Raw genomic sequence first — 23,950 nt, 5'->3', positions numbered from 1 at the left:
ACAGTGATATTGCGAAAAAGATCAACTTGCATTGTATTATGCAACCCTACTGAAAAGAGATGAGAAACTGTACCTAAGGTATCTATTTACGTCTCTCTGTTTGAGTTGAGCAAAAAGGAATCACAAGATTATCCCTGGTTATATGTAGGAAAGATAATCTAAATAAAACCATACAGTAGAATATTTACAAAGTCTACAAATAAACTCCTAATCTCTTTTTTCCCTCACCCTCTGGAATTAAATCAGATTACAGTTTTCTAGTTTTAGTTCATATGTGATAATCAAACATTTATTTCCATTTGTTAAACGGCACAATATGATGTTTTTTTTCTTCTTGATTTCATTTGAGAAACTGTCACTGATTTAATTTCAGAATTTTACACACACATGTGCATATATTACATTTTGTGTGTAAACAAGTTGGGAAAACTCACATTATGAACTCAAATTTGAAATTTACCCTTGAATTTATGCCAAGACAAAACCTCAAAACACTCTGCTTCTTTGTGCAACATAATGGAAAGAAATCAGAATTATTGGACTGCATCACAATATTTATTGAACCACACTGACTATCACAATATCGGTGTTCACACTTCTTTTAAATACAAAGGACTGTTTGGATGCAGTATTTGGTTGGATATCATATTTAAAGGGCCATGCAGGCAATAATATGTTTGGCCAGTTGAATGCTCTCTGATTGCTCTTGGACATCATTAGAGACTGTAATTTTTACTGTCTGAGATACTACACCTCAGAAAATTGTGATGATGAAGAAAGAAAAGAGGCAAGAAAATGTGTTTTAAGCACTATTAATATCTGCACTCAGAGAAGATTAAGTTATTACTTCAAAAGCAAGACAAAAAGCCAGATCACAGTTTTCAACAAACTAGAGACAACGACCTTGATTTCTGATGACATGTCCTGTGAAACTAAAATTGAAGTGCTTGACCTTAATGACCTATGTTAGATTTGTTTGCAATTTGTTTGCAATTTGTTTGCCGTCTGTGTGTGTATTACTGCAGTGCGGACCGGTAGGCTTCACAAAATATTGAAGATTGTATTGAAGCAATATCACTACTAAACGCAAGCCCCAAGTTAAAGGTTGGACATAAATATGTCTTGAAAATAGATTATTTCTGTTGGTTAACTACACTTAAAAACACCAGAGGCAGGAGAATATTTCATGCAGGTAGGCATTATCCATTATTTATAGGTTCCCTTTCTTCATCCAAATACAGCACCTGCAATTTGTTTCAAAATTTCTTTTCAGTGCTTCTCTGGACTTTCTTCTGAGATAATTGGTCTAATGAAAATACTCTACAACTTGTTTGTGTAGCTGTTTGTGTCTGATTACACTTTGGCCATCCTTCAGTATGTCCATCCAGCCATGCATTCACCCATCCATCTCTTATTTGGCTCCATACCCTCTGCTGTTGATTGGGGTCTTGTCAGTTGATCTGCTGGGTCTCAGGGGACTGACGGGACTTGGGTTACAGTTGGAGAGGCCATCTCACTTTTCGTGCCATCCAACCTTTCCAACCCCCCTCCTCCCCTATTTCACCAGGTGACCCATCGTTATGACCCATGGAAAAGGAGTCATATTTCTCCCTTTCTTTCTCCTTTTTGTGCAACTAATGACATCTAGCACTATTTTTAAAGTACTTGGAAAGCCTGTCAAGGTTTCACTGCTCACAGCATTAAAAAATGGAAAACAAATCTATCGTCTTTATGGGTAAGAACGATTTACTGCCAAATTGCAGCGGAAAAGCTTCTAATCATGCAATTCAGTTGCTAATGGTGTCATTGTGTGCAGCCTGACAGGCTTCCCAATGATTCGACTAGACACAGTGAGATTTGCAGCAGCTGACCTTTGTTTGGAGCCTCGCCAGTTTTTCTCTCCTTTACACCGCACAAGACAGCTCTTTTATTTACTGGCTGCTGGCTCGCTGTAATAACTCCCAGAAAGAAACTCCCTGACTCATCACTCAGTTGAACAATTCACTTTTAGATTCTTTGCCAACAGCAATTTTTAGGATTAATGTCAGCTCATTGTTAAAACTCCATTAGAGCTTTCTCATTACAAGGTTTAAGCTGTGGCACAAGAAGGCTTTGTTTGGTTCTCCTTTTCTAGACAGTAACTTAGTCAAGAAATCTGTCTACTAATTATTCAATTTATTGATTATTCAAATAATCTAAATTAGTGCTGCACAAAGTCAATATTAAGATTGTAGTAACTATGTAGATTACAATTAACCAGCAATTTCTGTGAAGTTTTACTTATTTAAGAGTCAATTTTGGCAAAAAAAAGAGAATAAAACATTGTTTAGTTTTTTTTTTACACAAAGGCTAAAGTTTAGAAGTGGACTTGCGATTGTGCTCTAGGTCATTCCTTTCTTGCATAAGTGTAAGAGGAATGACAAGTTTCTCCTTCAGGATTTTTTTTCTGGACAACAGAATTTGTGGTCTCTACAAATACAGAAAGTTGTCCATGCCTTGAAGAAATCCAGTAAAGCAATCATAGACCAGACACCATCATGATTCCCTGATTGGTGTGATATTCCAAATTTGATTTTTGCCAGTCCACAGAATGCGTTCCCGAAGTGGATAAAGTCACACATACTTTTCAAAGCTCTGTATCGTGACATGGAAACACTGCAGGCTGCTTGAAATCATCAATACTTTAACAACTGTCATGCTGAAACACTTCCTTGTTTAATGAAGTCATCTGAAAATCTGCGACACAATTCACAGCATAAATCACAGGTATCTCATTTGTCCACCAAAATTGAATATTTTCCGTATGACTAATGAGCATGAGCATGTTTATTAACTGCAAATATGGATTTTAAGATCAATTCCTTTTTCCTCCGCTGTGCAGAGATGAACTCTGTCGAACTCAGACATTATAAATCACTTACAAAACATTTTCTGTGGTTCATGTGCTAAAAGTTTGTCACAAACTTGTTAAAAAGCCTATGTCTGGTCCTTTATTTTCTTCACTTCTAAGTCATTTTTGCACAGCTGAATTAGTTCGATCTAATAAACCCACATATACAAAAAGTTACACATTGATTCTGTCTCCATTAAGGAGCTCTGCAATGGAAAATGGAGCAGACTAAAACTGTTAAGTGGAACTGTGTACTGTAAAGCGAGTTTTTTTCTGTTGTAACATTAATACATATGCTGTTCATTTTCATAACAGTTGCCTAAGCTAGTAACTTCATTTCTAAGAATGATGTAAATTATCTTGGGTTTTTTTTATGCATGCAATTCAGTTATTATTGTCCATGTATACAGTCAGAAGACTCCAGTGTTGACCTTTATTTGGAGACATGTCAGATTTTCTTAGTTTTTCTTTTTTTTCACACCCTGAAAGACAGCTCTTTTATTTACCGTCTGCCTGCTCAGTGTGATAACTGGCCCTCTCTTTAGTAAATACACCTTCCTTATTGACTGTTTACCATTTTCCTCCTTAGTATTGGCCTTGTTGACACAACTTGAAGAGAAGAATCTGTTGGATTTTACTCCTGAAAGAAAGCCAGACTGGCACTGAAATGAATGAATTTATTGATTGATAAAATAGAGAGATATTGCAAAGTGCTTGGGTATAAAAAATATTTGTCTTTGTGAAGTCATCTGGCCTCTTGTTCCAATACTTCACTAATGAAGGAAACTATGCTGCTTTATAATACCTTTATAATTCACAGATAAGTATGCACATAGCTTTAACATTTATGTGGTTGTTAAACCTGTTTGACTTGCCTAAATGCACATAGAAGGTCATTAGTTAAGGGAGTTGCTCTTTTTTTTAGGGTTTATCTCAATGTGGATCATATTCAACCATCAACACATTTCATCCTTTTTTCTCTCGTCAGTAGTTCCTCTTTCCATTTACCCACCTTTCTCCCTGTGTTAGTAAAGATTTTTTGAACATATTGACATGACAGAAGCCCTCTATCTCATACAGCCAGATCTGTGGAGATTATTGACTGGCTTATATTGAAGAATTTAAGAGAAGGCAGTCCCTCACCTTCTCTGTATGTCACTGTGTGTGTGTTAACCAGCTGTAGCTTTAAATCATGCTCAGAATAGCAATGTATCTATATAGTGTTACATTACATTTAACTTTCCTTATGTGGAGGGGTGGATATCTTAACACATGATATGAATTGGGTTGTCATTCAAGTGGTGGCTCTGCCTGCACTAAAGATAGCAAATTCCATGCACTCAAAGCTTTTTTACCTTTTATGTACTCAACCGTGCATTAAAAATAAAACAAACGTGCCCCCGGCATACAGCAGGGTCCTGACAATATGGAGGCCCGACATAAGAATGTATAAACTTTACAGCCGGGGTCTGCATGCATAAGGTAAACTCCCAGCATGTGGAAACCAGACGCTCGTCTCTTCTGTTAGCATCTCTGAGTTTGATGTTAAAGAATTTGGACAGTTGTCAGTGGATACTCGCTAGAAATCAACCAATAATTTTGTGAATATTTTTGCCTTTTATTATGAGGAATGAAAGTTTATTAATCTTTAACATTTTCTCTTATTGGCAGCAGAACAATGGGATGGATATGACATTTTAAAAAATCATGTTTGATTGCAGAGGATTTTTGAAAGGCAATAACAACTTTGCAGTTTCCCTATGTAATTCTTGTTCAAACTTGTAGGGCACAATATTTATTTCCATGTCTAAAATAATAAATAAAAGGTAGGAAACATGGAATAGAAAAAGCTAGCATTAAGAGGAATGATGTCAAGATAAATGTAGCAGCATTTTTACTTTTTTAGTCAAAAATTAAGGATTAATACAAGTTATGTGATGATGAGAAAGTCAGGAGAATTGCTGATGGCAGTAATGAGGATATTTAAGAAACCAGCTCTTTTAGGTAATGGTAACAAATATTTCTGGACAATTAATTGTCCCAGAAGTTATTGCTATGAACTATAATATTGTTGGTTTGAGAATATTTTCAAGTAATATAATACTAATGGCATAGTAATGCAAATACACATTCTTGACTATTAAAAACTTTAAAATCTAATCAGTATTTGACACTGGAACTGAAAAACCTTTTAAACATCCAAAATAAATAAAAAGACCAACTAAAATAGTACAAAAAAAAGACGTATGAAGTTTCTGTCAAGACAAATTGTTCAACAAAAATGGCGAGTTGAGACTGAATCACCACACTAAAGACTTTTGTCATCCAGTTTTTAGTAGTAGAGAGAGAGAAAGGAGAAATACGATAAATCATGCGAATGGAAATTATTGAGCTTGTTTTAATTTATCATGCAATTGACTAATTTATTACTTATTGCGGCAGGCATAGTTAATCTAATAACCATGAGTGTCTTTTCTCCATACAACCTTGTCACCACAATGGTTTATATTCTTTTTGGGAGCAGTGCTGTGATTGTGAAAGTCTCATTTTCTTCCACATAATCAGTGTGTGAACTTAACTGCAGTGCTATTATGTAGCTGTTAAAAATATTCCAAGGTCACCTTTTATAACATTAAAACTCTGTAAGCCAGTTTGCAGGCATTCACATAACAACATACCATTTGTTTCTAAAGAAAAATCCCTTCTGGCTAATGCTACACATGTAGTGGTTGGGAGCTAAAATACTCAGATAGCATCTGCAGTCAAACATTCTCTTGGCGCTCTAGTTGTTTCATAATTCTGGGGGGGGGGAAAGTGTTTCCAACAAACAGACTGTTTGGTGATGAAGAGAAATGTGTCTGATTTGCTCTGACAAGAAAAATTTCTGTAACACGTAACATACTCGTAATGGCAATAACATAGAGTATGTTAATGTAGAGTTTGTTATTGCCATTACATACTCTACATTAGCATCAATGCCAGCAATTGACACAATTTTTATGTAAAAGAATGTTGCAAACTTCAAACCTTTTCTCATAAGTTGGATTTGTAAAAGAATGTGAAAGTTGATATAATTACAGTTGGGTTTGATCTACTTGTTGTCGTGATTGGGGGTAACGAGGAAGACGAGGAGGAAGGTGTGGATGGGTGGTGGGTTGTTGGTACTCTTAAAGACTCAGACGCTGCCATGAGGCCAGAGGCTGTTTGTGTTGGCTGACACCTTCCTTACAGCCATAATCCAGTCTTTCTCCAGCTGGCTAACTACTACACCTCCCCCTTCCTTTTCCTTCATCTGTCCTTCTTTTCCTTATAAAGGCAGCAGAGGGACACATTTTACCCCATTTTTTCCTTTATGTCTTATCTATTTCTATGTTTTTTTTGTAAGATTTTTGTCTTGATTATGACATAAAAACTATTGAATCTCTCAATGAGCAAGGAGCAAGAGATGATTTGTTTTGTTTTATTCACTATCTTTTTTTGTTCTTTTCTTGTCGCTCTTCACAGTAGATGGCAGTGAAACCTCACACCGACCAGCACTCTCATTCAGTAAAAAATTCATTTCCTGTGTGTTGGCCGCTGTAAGGCTGTTGCACCGTCTCATAATTATTTAAAGAATGCCCATCAAAGGAAGTCTGCAATATTTAATTTACCACCACTGGCGTCAGGGGTGACCAATTGATTTATTATAGAGTCCATTTTAATGTGAACAGCTGTTTCCAGCTAAAAATAGGGTAAGGGTCAGATGAAATGACCTTGTTTTTGATGGGCTAACTATATAACATTTGTTTTAGTCAAACTATCTGCTCTTTTGTTTAGTTTTCTTGTGGACTGATAATTTGCTTCATTTTCTGATTGACAGAATGGGTTTACATCTGGTTACATGTTTTACTGTGAGTTTTTCAGAGACAAATCCATTATATAATGCAGTTTGCAGACATACATCATAGGGTGAAGTTATTGATCATTCTCACACCCACACACTTCCAAATATGAATCCTTCAAAGGGGCTGCTGCCTACTTTCTTCCTGAAGGCCAGCCTTTTGAAGATCAGCCGTGTGGCTCTGGTGCTCGCTGTGGACATTTGAGGAAGGACTTAGGGAGTGGTTCAGGGGCCCTCAGCTTCAGCACTTCCCACCAGAGCGACCTCTAACCTCTGGTGCCATTAATCACTAGGCTCCTGATGGTCCTGTCCCTGGGGGAAAATCAGTCCGGGGCAAAGGATGATGGGAGGTGAGGCCTGCAGCCAATTACAGATTGGCTCATAGCAAGCGGCTGGTCAAATCAGTGCTTCACAGAGAGATGAAGTATTCAGCAGTTTGCCTGCCAGAAGCCTCAATGATCATATTGTGTCTCTGGCTTTCTCAACAGCATTTGGCAATAAGTTTTATGTGTGAATAAAAACAGCCATTTAGAGTAAATACGGGGCAGAGGTGGTGTGTTTAACTGATCAAAAGACGTGTTTTGGGCTGCTCTAATTAGAGCTGAATGTCTCCAGGGTTTGAAACAGCAGATGTTGGACAGCAAAGCCAGGCGGTGCACTGACTCTTTCAAATAAGGGAAGTCTCTCCCTAATTGACCAAGTGTTGTGAATGTGATTTTTGTTCAGTTATGATATTTTTGTAACTGCTTTCCTCAGGGCTTTCATGTGGGGTTATCAGAATTTGAAATATGAAGCTGAAACCATTTTAGATATAAAGATGACCATATTCGCACTTCAAGCTTTGTTCTGTTTTGCATAAAATATGAAACATTTAGAGTTTTTCTAGGGCTGCAGTCACTACACAGAATCAGATTTTGATTTGACAGCAGATGGTGACAAAGGCACAGACGTGAATTAAAAGCTAACTAACTGCTGGCCTGTCACACTGGGGCCAGCGCTCCTGTGTCTCATTTGTTGTTCTGTCATTGTTCACGAGCGGGCCAGTATGAAAACATGGCTTCCTGCTGACCTGCAGTTTAATTCACACATCAATAACCCCTGGCTGATCTCTGACCCCTGTAGTTGTACTAATTGTTTAATGCAGGATTGATGTCCAACGCTGCATTAGATAACTGACAAAGCACTTGCAGCTTGAAGCTGGGTTTGTTCTGGAAATTTTGTGTGTTCCCAGAAGCAAAAAGTGGTAGTTCTTTCTATTTGTGTCATCTGTTTAGCTTCCTTGGCCATCGATGAAATAAATTGTTCAAAATAAAAGGCATTAACAGATAAAAAGATTTATTGTGAAGTTGATTCCACATTAACACAGTTTCTAAATATCATTTGATTTCAAACTATTATTTTGCTGCTGAATTTTATCAAATTTAATTCACTAACTAATAACAAAACTATATTGGCATATCCATATAAGAGCTTAAAATAGTTTTAAGTTAATTTTCTTAATTAAAAATCAACTTGTTACTCAACAATAAAATATTTTCTGAATATAAGCAACATCCCATTTGATTACTATGTTTCTCTAACTATATTCCTTTGATAGTTCAATTTAAGTGGAATTTATTTGGATAAAGAAATTACCACAAACTTCATAATATTTTGTTGGAATGTGCCCAATTAAACTGACAGGCCAGGGAAGAAGAGTGTTAATCAGAGAAACGGATAAAAGGTTCATGGTTTCTCTTGGCAAACATGTAGGAGAAGGTGCTCTGATCAGATGAGAACAAATTTGAACCTTCTGGACTACATGCAAAACATTTCATCAAACATTAATGATGCCTACCACCCTAAACAAAACATCCCCACAGTAAAACATGCATTGCGATACTGCGAGAAAACTTGTTAGAGGCTGCAAACGGATGAGATAGGAGTGGACATTCACCTTTTCGCATGGACCTATGCCGCAATGGCCTAGTCAAAGTCCATAATTAATTTGGCAATAACTGAAGTCTAATCTTCATAGATGCTCTCTTTTAAGTGTGACTGAGCTTCAGCATTTATGGAGAAAAAAAATCTGCCTCTACATATGCTAAGCTACAGTAGTTGTGCCATTTCCCCAAAAAAACTTTTAACTGAATTTTCTGTAAGAAGTGTTTCTGCAGATTTTTTACCTTGACTTGGGGCTGATTATAAGGCTGGGTTCATTTTGTGGGAAATCTGAAAACTATGCATCAGTTTTCCTCCACTTTCTAGCTAAGCACTACATTGCATTGGTAAATAATATAGGATCCAAATAAAATGCATTGAAGTTTGTGTTTGTAATACAGAATATTGCAAAAAAGTTCAATAACTCTCCATACTTATTTACTATTTTCTTTTTTTTGCACCTTCATTTTCCTGTTTGTGTTTGAATGCTTAAACTCCTTTAACTCTTTTCAAATGCATCCAACATGCCTCCTAACTAGAAATTAGCTTGTCTCCCAAACACTGGAATTGACTAAGCATGTTCAGAGGGTCAGAGTCGCTTTCCTGATCTCCACTCCACAGGACCATGTGCTCACCTTGGCCTCTTGCACATGGCTTAAAGACATGTTACTAACTTAAGAAAATGAATCAGGGCTAATCTGTATGGTCCGATCACGCTGCTATTTTATAAAGTCATTAATGAGCCCAGGTTAAGAACAGTCCAAGGAGGGGCTAAAGGATTGGTTGGCATTACCTATGAGGGCAAATCTGCACATCTCCATGCACTGGGTCCGGCACTTACACAGAGGGGTGTGGATTTACTCGGCACAATCCTCTAAATGAGCTTAATTATACCAGCCTATCCTGGAGCCCACATCCCCTCCTCCCTACTAGTTCTTAAGGATTATTAGGTTGTCACAATCCCCAGTCCCCTCCTCCCATTTAATGCTTACACTATTGCCCATTGCACTTTGATTTGATACCGTCACATATGGGAAACGGCCGGTGCTCCTCCCTCCTCCGTCTCCACCTCGTTTTCCCACTGCACACGTTCCCTGCGAGCTTCACTGCAGATAAGCTGCTCACAAGATTAATGCATCTGTATCAAAAGTCTCGAGCAGCTTTGCTTTGTGTTTGTTTGTGAATCCCCTTTTCCAGGTCAAGCCAGATTGCCTTAACGGAGCTAATTTGTTTTCAAGCCAATTTTAATGGACGTGCAGGCAGCAAGCTCACCACTCTCGTCTTGTCATCATCCTAGTAGCACTTAGATCAGGATTTAGAGGTCAAAAATAATCCTAGGTGTTTTAGCATTGATTGTTTGATGAGCTAATGGCAGGATTCTTCTTTTTCTGGCATTCTGTCTGTAGAAAAAGCCTTGATGGCTCCTAAACCAGTCACTTTTCCTCAAGATATTCTAAATCACATTAATAATTGATACTGTATTGATGTACCTTGTTTATATATTTTCTGTAGGAACCCCGGTCAATCGTATTCCCATCATGGCCAAGCAGGTCCTGGATCTGTACATGCTCTACAAGCTGGTAACGGAGAAAGGCGGCCTTGTGGAGGTTATCAACAAGAAGATCTGGAGAGAAATCACCAAGGGACTCAACCTGCCTACATCCATCACCAGCGCTGCTTTCACTCTGCGCACACAGTAAGTCTTTGTCTGTTTGGAAAGGAAACAAATTACTTTCATCTGCTGGAACTAAGTTAAGAACATCAAGCGAGTAACCTTCAAACTGGAAGCAAACACCTTTCCCATGTATGCGTGCAGTATTAAGGTGCGCTCACGTGTGACGCATGTCTTTTAGATGAGATCTCCTCCCGTTTTAATCAGTGCAGCTGTCTTTACAGACAACAAAGGGAACCATGCTTTGGCTGGGTTAATTGATGGTCATGCGCAAAGCTAAGTAACAGCTCTGTTTACACCCTGCTGAAGTAAATGTGCGTTTGTACACACATATGGGAAAATAATCTCCTGTCTTTGTGTTTATTTGGATCTTCTTGACATTACATCACACCCAAAGCTCATTGATCTGTGTGATCTATCGATGTCATTTGGGTCAGAGTACGAAGTGACTAAGGTGGGGTTGGACTGACAGCTTACACATTTAGCCAAGACTAAACCTCCTGTTTTTTATAGACACCCATCAGTAGAAGTGACACGTCTTTATCTTCTTACACTTTAAGAAACATGGTGTATTTTTTTTTATGTTGACAGGTTCTTATACAGTATTGCTCACCTACTTTACATGATAGAAACTGCTGCTCTTGCGGCTTATGGCGTCCTTCCTTTGCAGGATGGAAAACATAATGGAGCATATATCTAGAGCTGCAGTGATGTAATCCAAGTATGTTTCCAGTTCAACCTGTCAAACATTATTGTTCCAGGTGTTGCTATAAATTTAGATGTTCTGGAAAATAAAATCACACATCATCCGAAACAGAGTTGAGTGCATATGGGAATTAAATTAGGGAAGAAAAAAAGCTAATATAAGTTTTCAAAATTTGATAACCAAGTGTGTAAACTATGCTGAATATATTTTGGGTATCTTGTTTAATTTAGATAATCAAATAAGAAGAGTAGAAAAACATGCTGATACCGTTTAAACTTCCCCATGTTTTGTACTTTATAGCCACAAACTTTGGTTTGATCTCGAACAAACGTCAAACTTTTCATCTTCATGCAAAATCCTCTGTGTCCAAATTAATTATCTCACCAAATTATCCTGAATGCCTTTAGTCCCATCATGCTACGTGGATGCTTTTATTCAGCTAGAACAAGGAAGTTGTTTAGATTTGATGAGAAGATGGGTGTAGCTACAATAAGATGGTTTAGATCAATGTATTTTCACTTTTTAGAATGTTATAATCAAAGTCCTGAGCTAAATCCACTTAGTAATCTGCTGCAAGACTTCAACATTTATGGTTGGGTGCTTTAAATGTAAATGGGAAAGGCCAAACATTTCAATTTCTAGATGTCCAAAGCTGATAGAGAAACACTCCATAAGAATTTCTGCTGATATGTTTGAAAAAAACGACTCTATAAAGCTGAATGTAAAGCAACATTATTCTAGAAGTAACTGACTTATTAGACATACATTTGGAAAAGTTAATTTAAAGAAAAATGCATTATTCTCATGCTGCGTAAACAGAGTTCTATGTGCTCACAAAACACATTCTTTAAAAAAAAAAAAACATACATGTGCTCCAAACACATTACATACATGAGTGCATTTTTCACATGCTTGATTTTGATGGAAAGCTTTCTCTCAGTCTAACAACAACTTTGCATTTTCTTGTGAAGGTACATGAAATACTTGTACCCGTACGAGTGCGAGAGGAAAGGTCTCAGCTCCCCGGGTGAGCTGCAAGCCGCCATCGACAGTAACCGACGCGAGGGCCGTCGTCCTAGCTACAGCAGCAGCCTCTTCCGCTTCTCTCCTTCTCCAGGAACGGCTCCCCACATCCTCTCTCCTCCCAAGATGCATCTGACAGGCCTTGGCGCCGGGACCTCAGTCACCCTCAATGGCCTGCAGGCTTCTCCAGGACCCTCTCTGAAGAAAGGTTAGCACTTTCAACTTGCACAAAATAATGTTATTTAAGTTCTAGAACAAGACAAATTTGGTTCAACGTCTGTAATATGAATCTGGAAAACTTAAGGAAAAGGTTTGAACGTAAAGTGTTTAAGATTTTTCCACTTTAAAATATGCATGCTTCCAAACAGTTTTTAATGGTGCTGGAAGGGGAATATGCAAATCAATTATGACTTTATAGGTTGGGTAAATTACTACTTGGGAGAGTTTAGCTGGTTTGATGTGGAAAAAATGGCTAAAGTGCTCAAGTACCAAAATGCTTATTGATAGAAAAATACTGCCCTCTATCGCTGTGTTTGATAACTGCAACTTGCCCATATAATCCTTCACATAACTGCAAAGAACCTTGATTCTTTTCTTATACCGGTGCATTTTTTGTTAGAATTTTTGCCTTTTGAATCTCTTCACAATTGAATTGCCAAATTTGGCCATCACACCTCTGCCACCATTATGATATAAATTTTCTGTGTTTGGTATCATTCTCCTGTTGAGTAGCCAGATTACGGTCTAATCTCTTGATCTCTTTCTTTACTCAGTAGAGCTCCTCAGCTATAAAACAAGCTCAGATCATAACCTCCCAATCACTGTGCTGTGTTGCTTATGTACTCTTTGATTTTTGCCAAAGTGGGGCTTTTTGTTGTTCAACCCTTCATAAAATGCCACACATTATTATTCTAATGTTCCAGTTGTACAGTTTTTTACTTTAGATTTTACATATCAACTAACTCTAATAGAGTCTTGGATGGATTTCTTTTGTCGTTGTTTTTGACATTTCTCTGAGCATTTCGGAGTCTGACCCGAAATGCTTGTGTGAAAATCTGTTCCTGAAAGGATTCTTAAGCTCATCCAACTACCAAAATTAATAAAATTCATAATGTCACTATACCTACTGTTATATGACAAAATATAAGAACATTGTCACATTTCAGATGTTCTATATACTGCATCACCCTGTAAATGTGTGTGTACATTTTTATTGTTTAAATATGCACTGAGCAAATTCATGTCATCCATCCAGGTGTTTAAGAGTCCATGTGAACCTTTTCTGCCCAAGGCTACTGGGAGTCCCCTCCTATTTAATGATAAATAACATGTTTCCCACACAGGGGAGGCCACTTTATGAACTTTGAAGCTTGTGTTTCACATTAAGAGGACTCCTGCTGATAACTGTCATTATGCTGTTGTTTTATCTGATGTGGCTTAGCCTTGGTTGGAATGTGACTCTGGTGTTGACCTCTAACAGTGTCTATGGTTTGACTTGAGTAATGAGCTGTTCAAGTTCTTTACTTTAAGTGGTCATGTATGATGAGTATTTGAGCGTCTGTAATCGCTGTCGTGCTCTGTGACATAAACCAGTGCAGGATTGTCTTGTACTCGTAGTCTTAAAGTCTGGATTCAATGAGGTAACTGCCAATCTAAAAAAATGTAAAGCCATGATAAGCAGTATAAAAACAATAGCTAAAAATAAAGAATTTGAAGCATCATTTTATTCAGGATATTTTTTTTTGGTAGTTTGAAACAGATCACAAAGCAGCTGTTCACATTGAATTGATTTCTGTTCCTGTTTCAGTTTTACAACATGATTGTTAAACACAGTTTTATGTACACTTGCTTTTTTTTTTTTTTCTTTAGAAGACCTGACCCCTGCGATCATGGCCGCAAGACCTCCTCTTGCGCTGTCTCTGGGTCAGCAGCAGGTGGCTGGTTTGGCGAGAGCCGCCACCCTGGAGCAGCTCAGAGAAAAACTGGAGACCAGTGGGGGAGGAGAGGGGCCAGAGAGAAAGATGGCCCGCCTGGCAGAGGAGCAGCAGCGCCTCATGCAGCAGGCTTTCCAACATAACCTGTTGGCCATGGCATCCCAGATGCCCATGAATCTGCGCTTGGGAGCCCCCACCATCGCCACCAGAGGTCAGCGCTGCCAAGGTTGTGAAGAGATAAAAATATTATTTGAAATTATGTAAATACTGACTTTGTTTTTCCTGTGTTGATATAAATTAATATATCTCACAATCAAACTATCAAAAAAATGTAGAATTTGTTTGCATGGCATTGGAAAAATGCCATTCCAAGCAGTTCTTTGCGATTGCACACACTGACTTCACCAAACCAACTGCAATTTGATATACTGTCCAGCCCCAATCAAATTAGTTAGCGAAAATAGATAGTTTACATTTAAATAACTTCCATATGTATGACAGGCATTGACAAATTTATTTTGAGCATAAGACCTGATGGTCATTGTGACTTGACCTTAAAGGTCTGCCAGCATATTTTGAGGAAAAATGGGCAAAATTAGTTAAAAAGTTGGTTTGTTAGGCTATGCTCACACAGCAAGTAAATGTGACCCAAATATGCATTCTTATATTCTTCTTATATTCTTACCAAATATGCCCATTTGTGACAAATATCCAACTTTTTCACGGCAGTCTGAACAACCTAATTCCCATCTTTTCACCCAAAAAAATCTGATCTGTGGCATTTCCATATGTAGTACTAATTTGATTACGTATTCAGTTGTTTTCAAAAAATCTGCATGTCTCATTTTATCCATCTGTCATGTTATTGACATGAGACCGTCTGATTTTCAGACACTGTAAACCAAGACATAAACAATGGCTGAAAATGATATTTATGAACTTACAAAAAACTCTGTAACTGAAGCGCATCGTATTCCTGGCTACACATCCAAACAGATTTCTCTAAATAAGTTGCAGTCAAAAGGTTGTTGTTTTAGTTGTGCTGCCTTTTTATTCGTTTCCTTCATGTTGTTGTCATGTGATAACACCGACTGTTGGCTCTCATTACTGAATAAACCTTAAAATCGATCCAAAAATGGCTCTTTCCATTATTACTTCTGTAAACAATGGGTTGTTCTGTGACATCAAAACAGCCCGTTATTCTGTGCCTGCGGGTCACAATGGAGACATAAATTGTTCATACAGAAGTGTGATTGCATTTAATTAGTAGAATGAAAGGTGACTAAAAGAAAAAATCTAATTTCAGCAAACATCAGAATTGAGCATCAACACATGGAGTATGAACGTAGCTGTAGTATTCGCTACACTTCACAAAATTTGTTTAAAAAATGTTGGGATTGAAGTGATAAGCATGTTCTGTGAACAGATAATGGAATAATAAGTGCTTCTGTGTTTGTTTAGATGAGAAGCAGCAGGATATGTCTCTTAGCATCTCCACCAATGGGAATGCCAGCATCACTGTATCTGTGGAGGTTAATGGCACAATCTACTCAGGTGTGTATGAAAAAGATCAGAACCTTTAATTTGTACTTTTTAGTCCAGCTGAGATAAAAGCAGTCTGTGGGAATTCTTGCTTTTATTCAGGAACCCTGTTTGCCCAGAAGTCCGGCGGGGCACCAGGGCCTGTTGTTGCTGCTAGTGCCGCCTCATCATCCCCTGCTGGACCCAGCTCAAGCTATGGCTTCTCTGCTCCCCAGGCCCAGACCCTCAGCCCCACACCCTCCTCCACCTCCTCCTCCAAGGGCTCCGGCTCCGCTGAGCTGGCGCCCAGCGGTTCCCCCTAACTCGAGCTTTCCTTTGTACCCGCTCCCTAGGCCGCTGCTCCACAGCAAGGCCCCAGCATGAATATACAGTACAATGAGAAACCGATAAGAATAAGAAACTGTTGCACAACAAATACCTCAACAACCCTGTCAACCTTTTGGCTGTCCAATCATGAACATAGAGCCCCAGAATATCACATAAACCCACTTCTCTGCATTAAATTCATCACATGCATAGATATACACAATCTACACACTCATACACTTGTTAATCCTAGTGTACATGCTAAACACAATCAGCTCAGCCAAAACCCACTGACAGGCGTATTCACAACTGAACTTGAAAAGTTTTACTTTAGGACATTTTGTTTGTTTTATTGCCATTTTGTTCTCTTTTTGATTTTTGTTTTTTAGAATGATTTTGTTTTCAGTTTTTCTCTTTTTACATACCTCAAATCATGTAACCTGCAGTGGTGTCTTTACCTCAGGAGCTGTAGAATATTTAACCTGAATCAACTTTATTTTTGTATTCTGTTTAAACTTGTTGCAATCAGGGGAAGTCGGGTATCTCTCACCAACACAACCTCATGTACAACGCACTCACCTCACAGCAATAGGCCTCCAACCCAGGCCACTCAGGTCTGTAACACACTGTAGCCTCGTGTTGAACTCAGACTGGTGAATGATAAAGATGATGCTGTAGATCGGCAGATTAAATACCTCATTTCACAACTACCCTCAGTAAAAGACCTTTACAACAGTTGGAAGCACTAACCTATACAGGAGCATCTCAATAAATTCAAGTATCTTTAAAAATGCAATTTAATTCAAGAAGGGAAATCCACTGCCTCAGAGTCATGCATTTCAAGTGTTTATATCTGTTAATTTAATGATCATGGCTTACAGCTAATGACAAAAACATATTTCAGTTTCTTAAAAAAAAGTATTTCATGTACAAATATAGGCCTACTGAAAAATATGTTCACTCAATACCTCGTTGAAGCTCCTTGCACATGAATTACTCCCAGCAATGCGACCTGACAGAGAGGTGATCAGCCTGCGGCTCTGCTGGTCTCTATTATTGGCTCCGGTGTCTCTCATCTTTTACGTAACAGCACCCTGGTGGGTCTCAGTGGAGTTCAGGTCGGGCCACTTTTCTGGCCAGTTGAACCCAGTGATACCATGTTCATGAAGGCACATACTGGTACTTTGAAAAGGTACCAAGTCCTGCCAAGTTAAAATTTCTTGGTAGATGGCTTGTTCATGTCCTGAATAAGTCTTTGTGTGTCGGGGGATCTTTCAGCGCTAATCCAGGCTGCAGTCTACATTTTGTAAAAGTCCCCCAAGTTTTTAAATGGACATTTTTTCCTACCTCTGGTCTTCCCTATGCTTAACATTATGCTGAGAATCTGCACTGTGTTCACAGCCAGCTTCTTTACTTTCCTAGACACTGAAAAAACACAAAACCTTTTATTATTGGTCTAGTTTCTAATGCTTTTATATTCATATAAAAGTCCTGTTTTCCCTGGAAGATTATTTCACTTATAATGAGACACTTTTCCCTTGTTATAAGTGAAATAATCTGCATGTGGTACTAATAATTTATTATCAGTATTAAGGAATTATTTACTTAAAACAAGCCATGCGTCTTGATGAAAAGTTACTTTTAAGTTTGCTTTTTTTATTCCACATGTACTAAGATATTTGCACTAGAAACTTGACCAAAAATAATTGGTAAGATCTTGTGTTTTCACAATGCGAGCCTGTCAGTAACTGTGCTGTAAGTAGTCTTCCCCATTATTATGATACAATAACATTAAATTTCTGCACTAAAAGCTATATTAATAGATTTTATTTAACGTTCTAATTATCTGAGAAACTGAATTTTTGGGTTTCATCTCTGCCCATTAATCACAACCATCAAAACTAACAGAAGTAAATACTTGAAATATATTGATTCTTTATGTAAGAAATCTACATAATATAATTTTAACTTTTTTGAATTGAGGCGCTGAAATAAATTAACTTTTTGAATATACTTCTATCTATTGAGATGCACTTTTAGTTCAGTTGCTCACAGGCCTGCTTTTTAACGACTTAACGCACAAAGTTTGGGGGGGAACAGCAGCTCTTGTCCACCAACAAGCCCAGTAGACCCTGAGTCCCTGTCTCTAATCAGACCTACTGTGGCATTTCAAACCCAGCTACACGGACCCATTTTGTCACCCCCACCCTGTATTTTAGTTTGCATCCTTCCACCTGAATGTCCAGTAGGACGGCGTCTTCATCAGTAAGTAGTTCCCAGACCTCACACTGGCCTCTCTCTTCTGGAGGGCGTCTCTCTCAGGAAGCAAAGTGACAACCGCAAGGAATCACTGATAATTTAAAGAAGATTCATTCGTGAAGAATGCACAAGACTACGTGACTGTTTCAAAAAAAAAAAAAAAGAAAAGAAAATACCTCATTAGACTCTCTGAAAGCGAGAGCGACACTACATACCTCGGCTGTGAAGCCAAATCCTGCCTGAACTGAAACTGAGATGGATGTACTGACACACTGCGGGTGGGTTTTGGGGAGAAAAAAAAAAGAGTTGGGAGGGGTTCGCTTTCTTTCTGCTGTATTTACTCATAGACCCTGTTTCATGCATTCTTTTTTCCTGCTATTTTTTCCCAGTGGGTGGGATTTGGGGTGGAAGGGGCGGGGTGGAGGGATTTCGTCTAAGGGAAGTGATATATGCATTTTTTTTTTTTTTTGTCAGGGAAGAGGAACAGAAATCTTCGTTCCTAACTGTTGTACAGATTTGCAGGATTGTGAGATTTGATTGCGAACAGAGGAATTGCAGTTAATTCTTTCTTGGCCGTTTTGAAATGAAATGCATGTGTACAATCATGTGACCAGTGTTAGAACACATTAATTTTCTGGTTATTGCACAGCTAGATACCAAAGACTAGTCCAGCTGGTCATCCTCATACAATCCTGGTTGCACGTGCTGAGGTGGTTTGAAAAACAGATCCGACAGTCCGTTGAACTGCAAAACAAAATCCCACCTAACCTCGTACAACCTAATCTTTGAAATATTTGTGAAAACTAATGTCAGATGAGGTGCAAGTTCTTTCTTTCTCAACATATTATGACACGTCTTCACTTCCTGCTTACAATTTAAACTAGATTAAATCGAATCTGAACATGTAACATGAAGGGATGGTCATACGCTGGCTGTGTAGGAGAGATTAAAGTGTTACACAGAAGAAAAGCCAGATCTCATGTCACGTTGAGCTTATATAATCAGATATTTTTGGGGGCACTGAACAAACCACCTGCCTGCTAGCTCAGGCGTTGCCCCACAGTTTCAGTTCCTTCCAACCAAACACACTTCCTGGTCCTTCAGACACAGATGGCATAAGATATGTTTTCCTTCAAGTTATTTTTTTCTAAAACATTACATCAATAAGATTTAAAAAATAGATTTTCCAGCTTCTCCTGTGTTGAATGTGAGGCTCAGTCTTGATGCTTGACTGTATCTTAGCCACTAAACGTGAGATTTTGCAGTTTTTGGCCATGCTGTTCATTTTATTTGGAAATTGTTTAGCTAAATCATCTAAACCGCTTAACTGAAACATTTTTGTTAAGTCCAAACTGTCAATTTCATTTACTTAGCGTTTGGTTTGTAATGGTTGTTTGGTAGAGTAGCCTCACTGCCTTTGTATGTTTCTGTGTTTGTGTGTGGGAGTGTGTGGAAGCAGGTTTAGTATATTATTATCAGTGAACATTATTGTAGTAACATTAAAGAGCCTGCAGATGGGGCCAATGTTCTATCTGCTAATTCCTAAAATGATGGTCAGCTTGCTGAAAATTGAGTCAGCTTGAAACTTTTCTTGAGGCTGGCACAGTTCCGGCTTACTGGCAGCTGCCTGGCACAACCACAGTCCTGTCTGTGCTGCTTGAGGTCTGATCTGAGAGTGGGAAATGTTGAGGGTTGGTTAGTCAATTTTCCATTCTCCAGTGGGTTTAATTAAGGCTTCCTGGCTGTGTGTGATGTGTTTGTCATTCAACAGTACCTGAGGACGAAGCTGCATCGAGCGACGAGTACTGACGAAAGCTCTGGTTATTTTGCTTCTTCAATTTTGAGTTGCTTTATGTTTTATTTCAAACTTTCTGTCGTCACTAACTGCAAGGCGACGTCTCGTCACTCAGGAAGCTGTGAAGTTGGAAGTTTGAGGAACCTTTAGGTCTCTTGATTTTGGAATAAAATACACTTTTCGAATGTTTAAGGACTGGCCTGATCTGTGTTAAACAGGTGCATATGCAAGTGGTTATCAAATACCTCATTTATCAATTTTATGTTGTTTTGGCTTGTACAATGCTCCGTATATTAATTCAACTGTGGGGTTTGTGCATATTTTTGTACTGTTATAATTATTATTATGGACATGACAATAATATTACTGATTATTATAGTTTTCTCTTTGATTAATGCAAACAAAAAATGGAACAAAACACAAGAATGCTTGTAAAAACTGGTTTGTGCTGATTGTATTTAAGAGGAGCACTTTTCCAAAGTGGTTTTCACACATTCAGTTTTGTTCATATTAGTTAATATAAAGATATGGTTCTCAGGGCTTTAAACTTGTATGTCATGATAAAGTTTTACTTTATATCGTAATTTTGTGTGTCTGTTTCATTTCTTCTGAAATCATTAGACTTGTTTCTTTTTTATAGATTATTTACACTTGCTGTAAATCAATTTCAGCTAAAGCTACATATCCATTTTTTTTGTAATCGGGTGTCACACAGAATATAGAGTCATGGGAAAAAGAAAGTACACCCTTGTTAAATCTGGGGTTATCCATAATAGGACATAATGTAAATCTAATCTGAATATATAATCTATATCTGTATATAAATTGGATGTGTTTTGTAAAGTGCCTTGAGGTGACATTTGTTGTGAATCGGCGCTATATAAATAAACTGAACTGAATTGAATTGTGATCAAGACTTAGTCCCGTATGCTGTGCAGTTTCATATGAAAAATAACAAAGGGACAGATGTTTCAAAATGTTGGTCTATTGTATAGTAAACATAGACCACTGTGTCTCGTATCATTAATAAGAACAAGACGACAGTAACACTTTAAAGAGAAATGAGAAGCATGTAATTATAACAGGAAAAACCTCCTTTGTCCATTTCAGAAGAAATTCAGATCACTTCACCTAAAATGGAACTCATCTATTGTTTTGTTTTTAGTTTTTTTTTTTTTTTTTTGTCACTTCAGTCTTGGCACAAGCATTCTTTTGTAAACAATGATTCGGTGGTAATTTTTTGGAAATTCAGGCCCTTTAAACAAACAAACTCTGACAGGGGAGCCACATGGAATGTTTTGGCAATCAGAAGAAAAACAATTGTTCTCTGTTGTTTTCAATTTGGGTAGCCTTGAAGGCTGTGCCAGATGTACAAGTCAATACAACACCATTCATTGCAGGAAATAACTGAACTAATAGGGAATGCACCTGCATTCTGTACCTGCATGTAGTACTTCTATTATTTAATGCAATTGAGTTTTGTATTAGTACACTAAAATGTTTTAAGTAAAGGCCATATTTAAAAACAAAAATTTGATTCAGAAATCTGAAAAATGTTGCCTACATTTATATTCAGCCACCCAGAGTCAATATTTTGTAGAGCCACCTGTCTTTCACTGCAAATTGAGCTGCAACCTTTTGGAATATTTCTGCCACCTTTGCTTCTCTTATGTATTACAGAGGCGATTCAACTCAGAACAGCAAATTGTGAAGATTGTTTATTAATAAAATATTTTAAGCAGGATTCATAAACAATTATCAACACAGTAATGATTTAACAATGAAGAAAAGCTTTATTAAATTCTTTCAGTCGCCCTTATTACTCGTCAAATGGTAGAAGAAAAGAGAATATCACAAGAAATGATGGAGGTATTAAAACATATGTTTTTTTTCTTTTTTGGCTTTATACAAGAATAAACTTTTTTACACTCCAACACTAAAAAATTCAACCACCTCTTTATAATAAAGACTAATAAAATTTCAACATTGTTTGAAGAACACAGCTTTAGTTAGTCCAGCTATGTTACACTATACATGAAAAATTTATTTATAAACAACATTTCAGAAAGAATGTTTTTCTCAGTTTTCTAGAAAAAAATCCTTCAATAACACAGAATGGCTCAATGTGGTGAAATTCAAAGGTCATGGCAAATGAGGTAGTTCCAGCGTAAGTGCATATGCGTCCCTATATTTATCTATCACGCACAACATAAACATATTTGTTTGTGAAATAATAACACTACATGCTACCACAGATAATTTCTCTTGATGATGGGGTATTTAACATTTGCCAAACTTTTACATATTTGTACAATATGAAACAAGTAATCTGTGAAAAGATTGAGCCCCTCCACCTTCTCCCAGTGCTACTGTTGCTGTCTGAAGAAATGCACAGCTCCCGGTCAAAAACAACCAATCAGAGTGAGGAGGAAGGTTTGCCAATCATCCACGTGTATGTGATACTCAATTTGCAAATGGTGAGGAAGCAACTTATCACTCCAGGAAAATCTTTTATACGTCATAACTGGTGACCATGCTAATTAGGCTGAGCATTTGTAGAAGGTTCTGCTGACATGGAAAAGCTTTAGCATGAGAGAGAGCAAGGGGGAAGGTGTGAACAGCGTGTACATGACAGTGATTGATTGCACTAAGCCCCGCCTCCTGGTTCTAATTGGTTGTTTCTGACAGAGCTGTGTATTTGTGTAGTAAGAGAAAGAAGAAATCAAAATTTTCAACCATTATCTGTCATACTGTCCCGACATAATGACGGTTTTAATAAATATGTTTTAAAAAAACCCAACCATATGCTTTATAAAAGTTACATATCCCAGATTTAACATTTGGTTCTAAAAAACAAAAAAGAAGGTCTGGTTCTGATGCAGCTGTAGAAAACAACTTCCAACCTTCTACATGTAACCCAAATAGTTTTTTTGGTGAGAGTTCACAATCATTCATATAACATGACTAGCAGATGTGACCTTCATGTAATTTTTCCATCACAGATGTAATTGTAAAAGCGCTGTATTTTTGTGCTTTGGTCCATTTATGTATACCTTTATAATGTTTAGGTGCTACTGTGCTGTATTTTCAAGCAGGAACATATTTCTAACATGTCTAAATGTAAACCTTTTCCAGTTGATTTCTTATAAAACTTTACACAATTATTTGGAAATATGTTTAAACACTGTAAAAAAGTAACTGAAAGACACTTAATATTAATGATCATTTTCATGCTGGATTTGTGATGACTGACTACAGACTACAAATGAGGTTATTATAAAACTAACTAAACCCACCTATAAAACACAAAAATAGATTTTTAATACTGAAATGCTGGCTTTTGACTACAATCAATGTTTCTGCTGTCGGACGGTCCAACCCAGGTGTTGATTTTCACAGTAAAATCCTGGGAGAAACCAATGTTTGGAGCATTGTATTTGATTAAGGTTTTCCAAACGGACTTTGTCTTTACCACACAGTGACTGACTAATACTGATACTAATAATTTATTATGGCAGTCACCTTCTTTAAATCATGTTTTTAAACTCCTGATTAAAAATCATGTTTTTAAAGGCAGCCTGGGTTTTTAAACCCAGGCTGCCTTTTTAACAATGCATAGCAAAACTGAGATACACAAATTAATATTAACAAACAAAATGAGAGTGACAGAAGAACTAAATGCATCATAACTACAGATGCAGCTCATTAAATTAGAATATCATTGACAGTTATTGAAGTAAATTCTACAGCGTAAGCTCATTATAAACATTAACTAAGCATATCTAGAAGTTGATTCTGATGATTGTCACTTGCAGTCAAAGCAATTTGAAAACTGAAATAAAATCTTTTTTTTTTCCTCCGAAGAGTTTTTGCGGCGCTAGTGGCTCGTATTTTTACATTTTTTTTTAAAATTTGCGACAGTAGGCAGACAGGAAAGAGGGCGAGGAGAGGGGGGAAGACATGCGGCAAAGGTCGCCGGAACCGGGAGTCGAACCCCTGACGTCCGCGGCCCACAGCACGCCC

The 23,950-nt window shown here is 37.6% G+C and overlaps 1 protein-coding gene across 3 annotated transcripts in view; it reads left to right on the top strand.

Moving 5' to 3' along the window:
- The window catches only part of LOC102226116 (AT-rich interactive domain-containing protein 3B-like), a 57,606-nt gene extending 41,669 nt beyond the window's left edge, over nt 1-15,937 (top strand). For 2 of the 3 annotated variants that reach the window (XM_023331770.1, XM_023331772.1), the window contains exons 5-9: nt 10,203-10,386; nt 12,040-12,299; nt 13,961-14,251; nt 15,487-15,579; nt 15,670-15,937. In XM_023331770.1, coding sequence (XP_023187538.1) covers nt 10,203-10,386; nt 12,040-12,299; nt 13,961-14,251; nt 15,487-15,579; nt 15,670-15,869 — 1,028 coding nt within the window. In that variant the 3' untranslated portion in view covers nt 15,870-15,937. The remainder of the gene's footprint in view (nt 1-10,202; nt 10,387-12,039; nt 12,300-13,960; nt 14,252-15,486; nt 15,580-15,669) is intronic. The other variant, XM_023331771.1, reaches the window with a different exon arrangement.
- The last annotated feature ends 8,013 nt before the right edge of the window (nt 15,938-23,950 follow it).

Source organism: Xiphophorus maculatus, chromosome 4 (assembly GCF_002775205.1).
Source record: "Xiphophorus maculatus strain JP 163 A chromosome 4, X_maculatus-5.0-male, whole genome shotgun sequence".
NCBI classification, from domain to species: domain Eukaryota; kingdom Metazoa; phylum Chordata; class Actinopteri; order Cyprinodontiformes; family Poeciliidae; genus Xiphophorus; species Xiphophorus maculatus.
The sequence above is the reverse complement of the archived record's forward strand: the minus strand, read 5'-3'. Positions and strand labels throughout refer to the sequence as shown.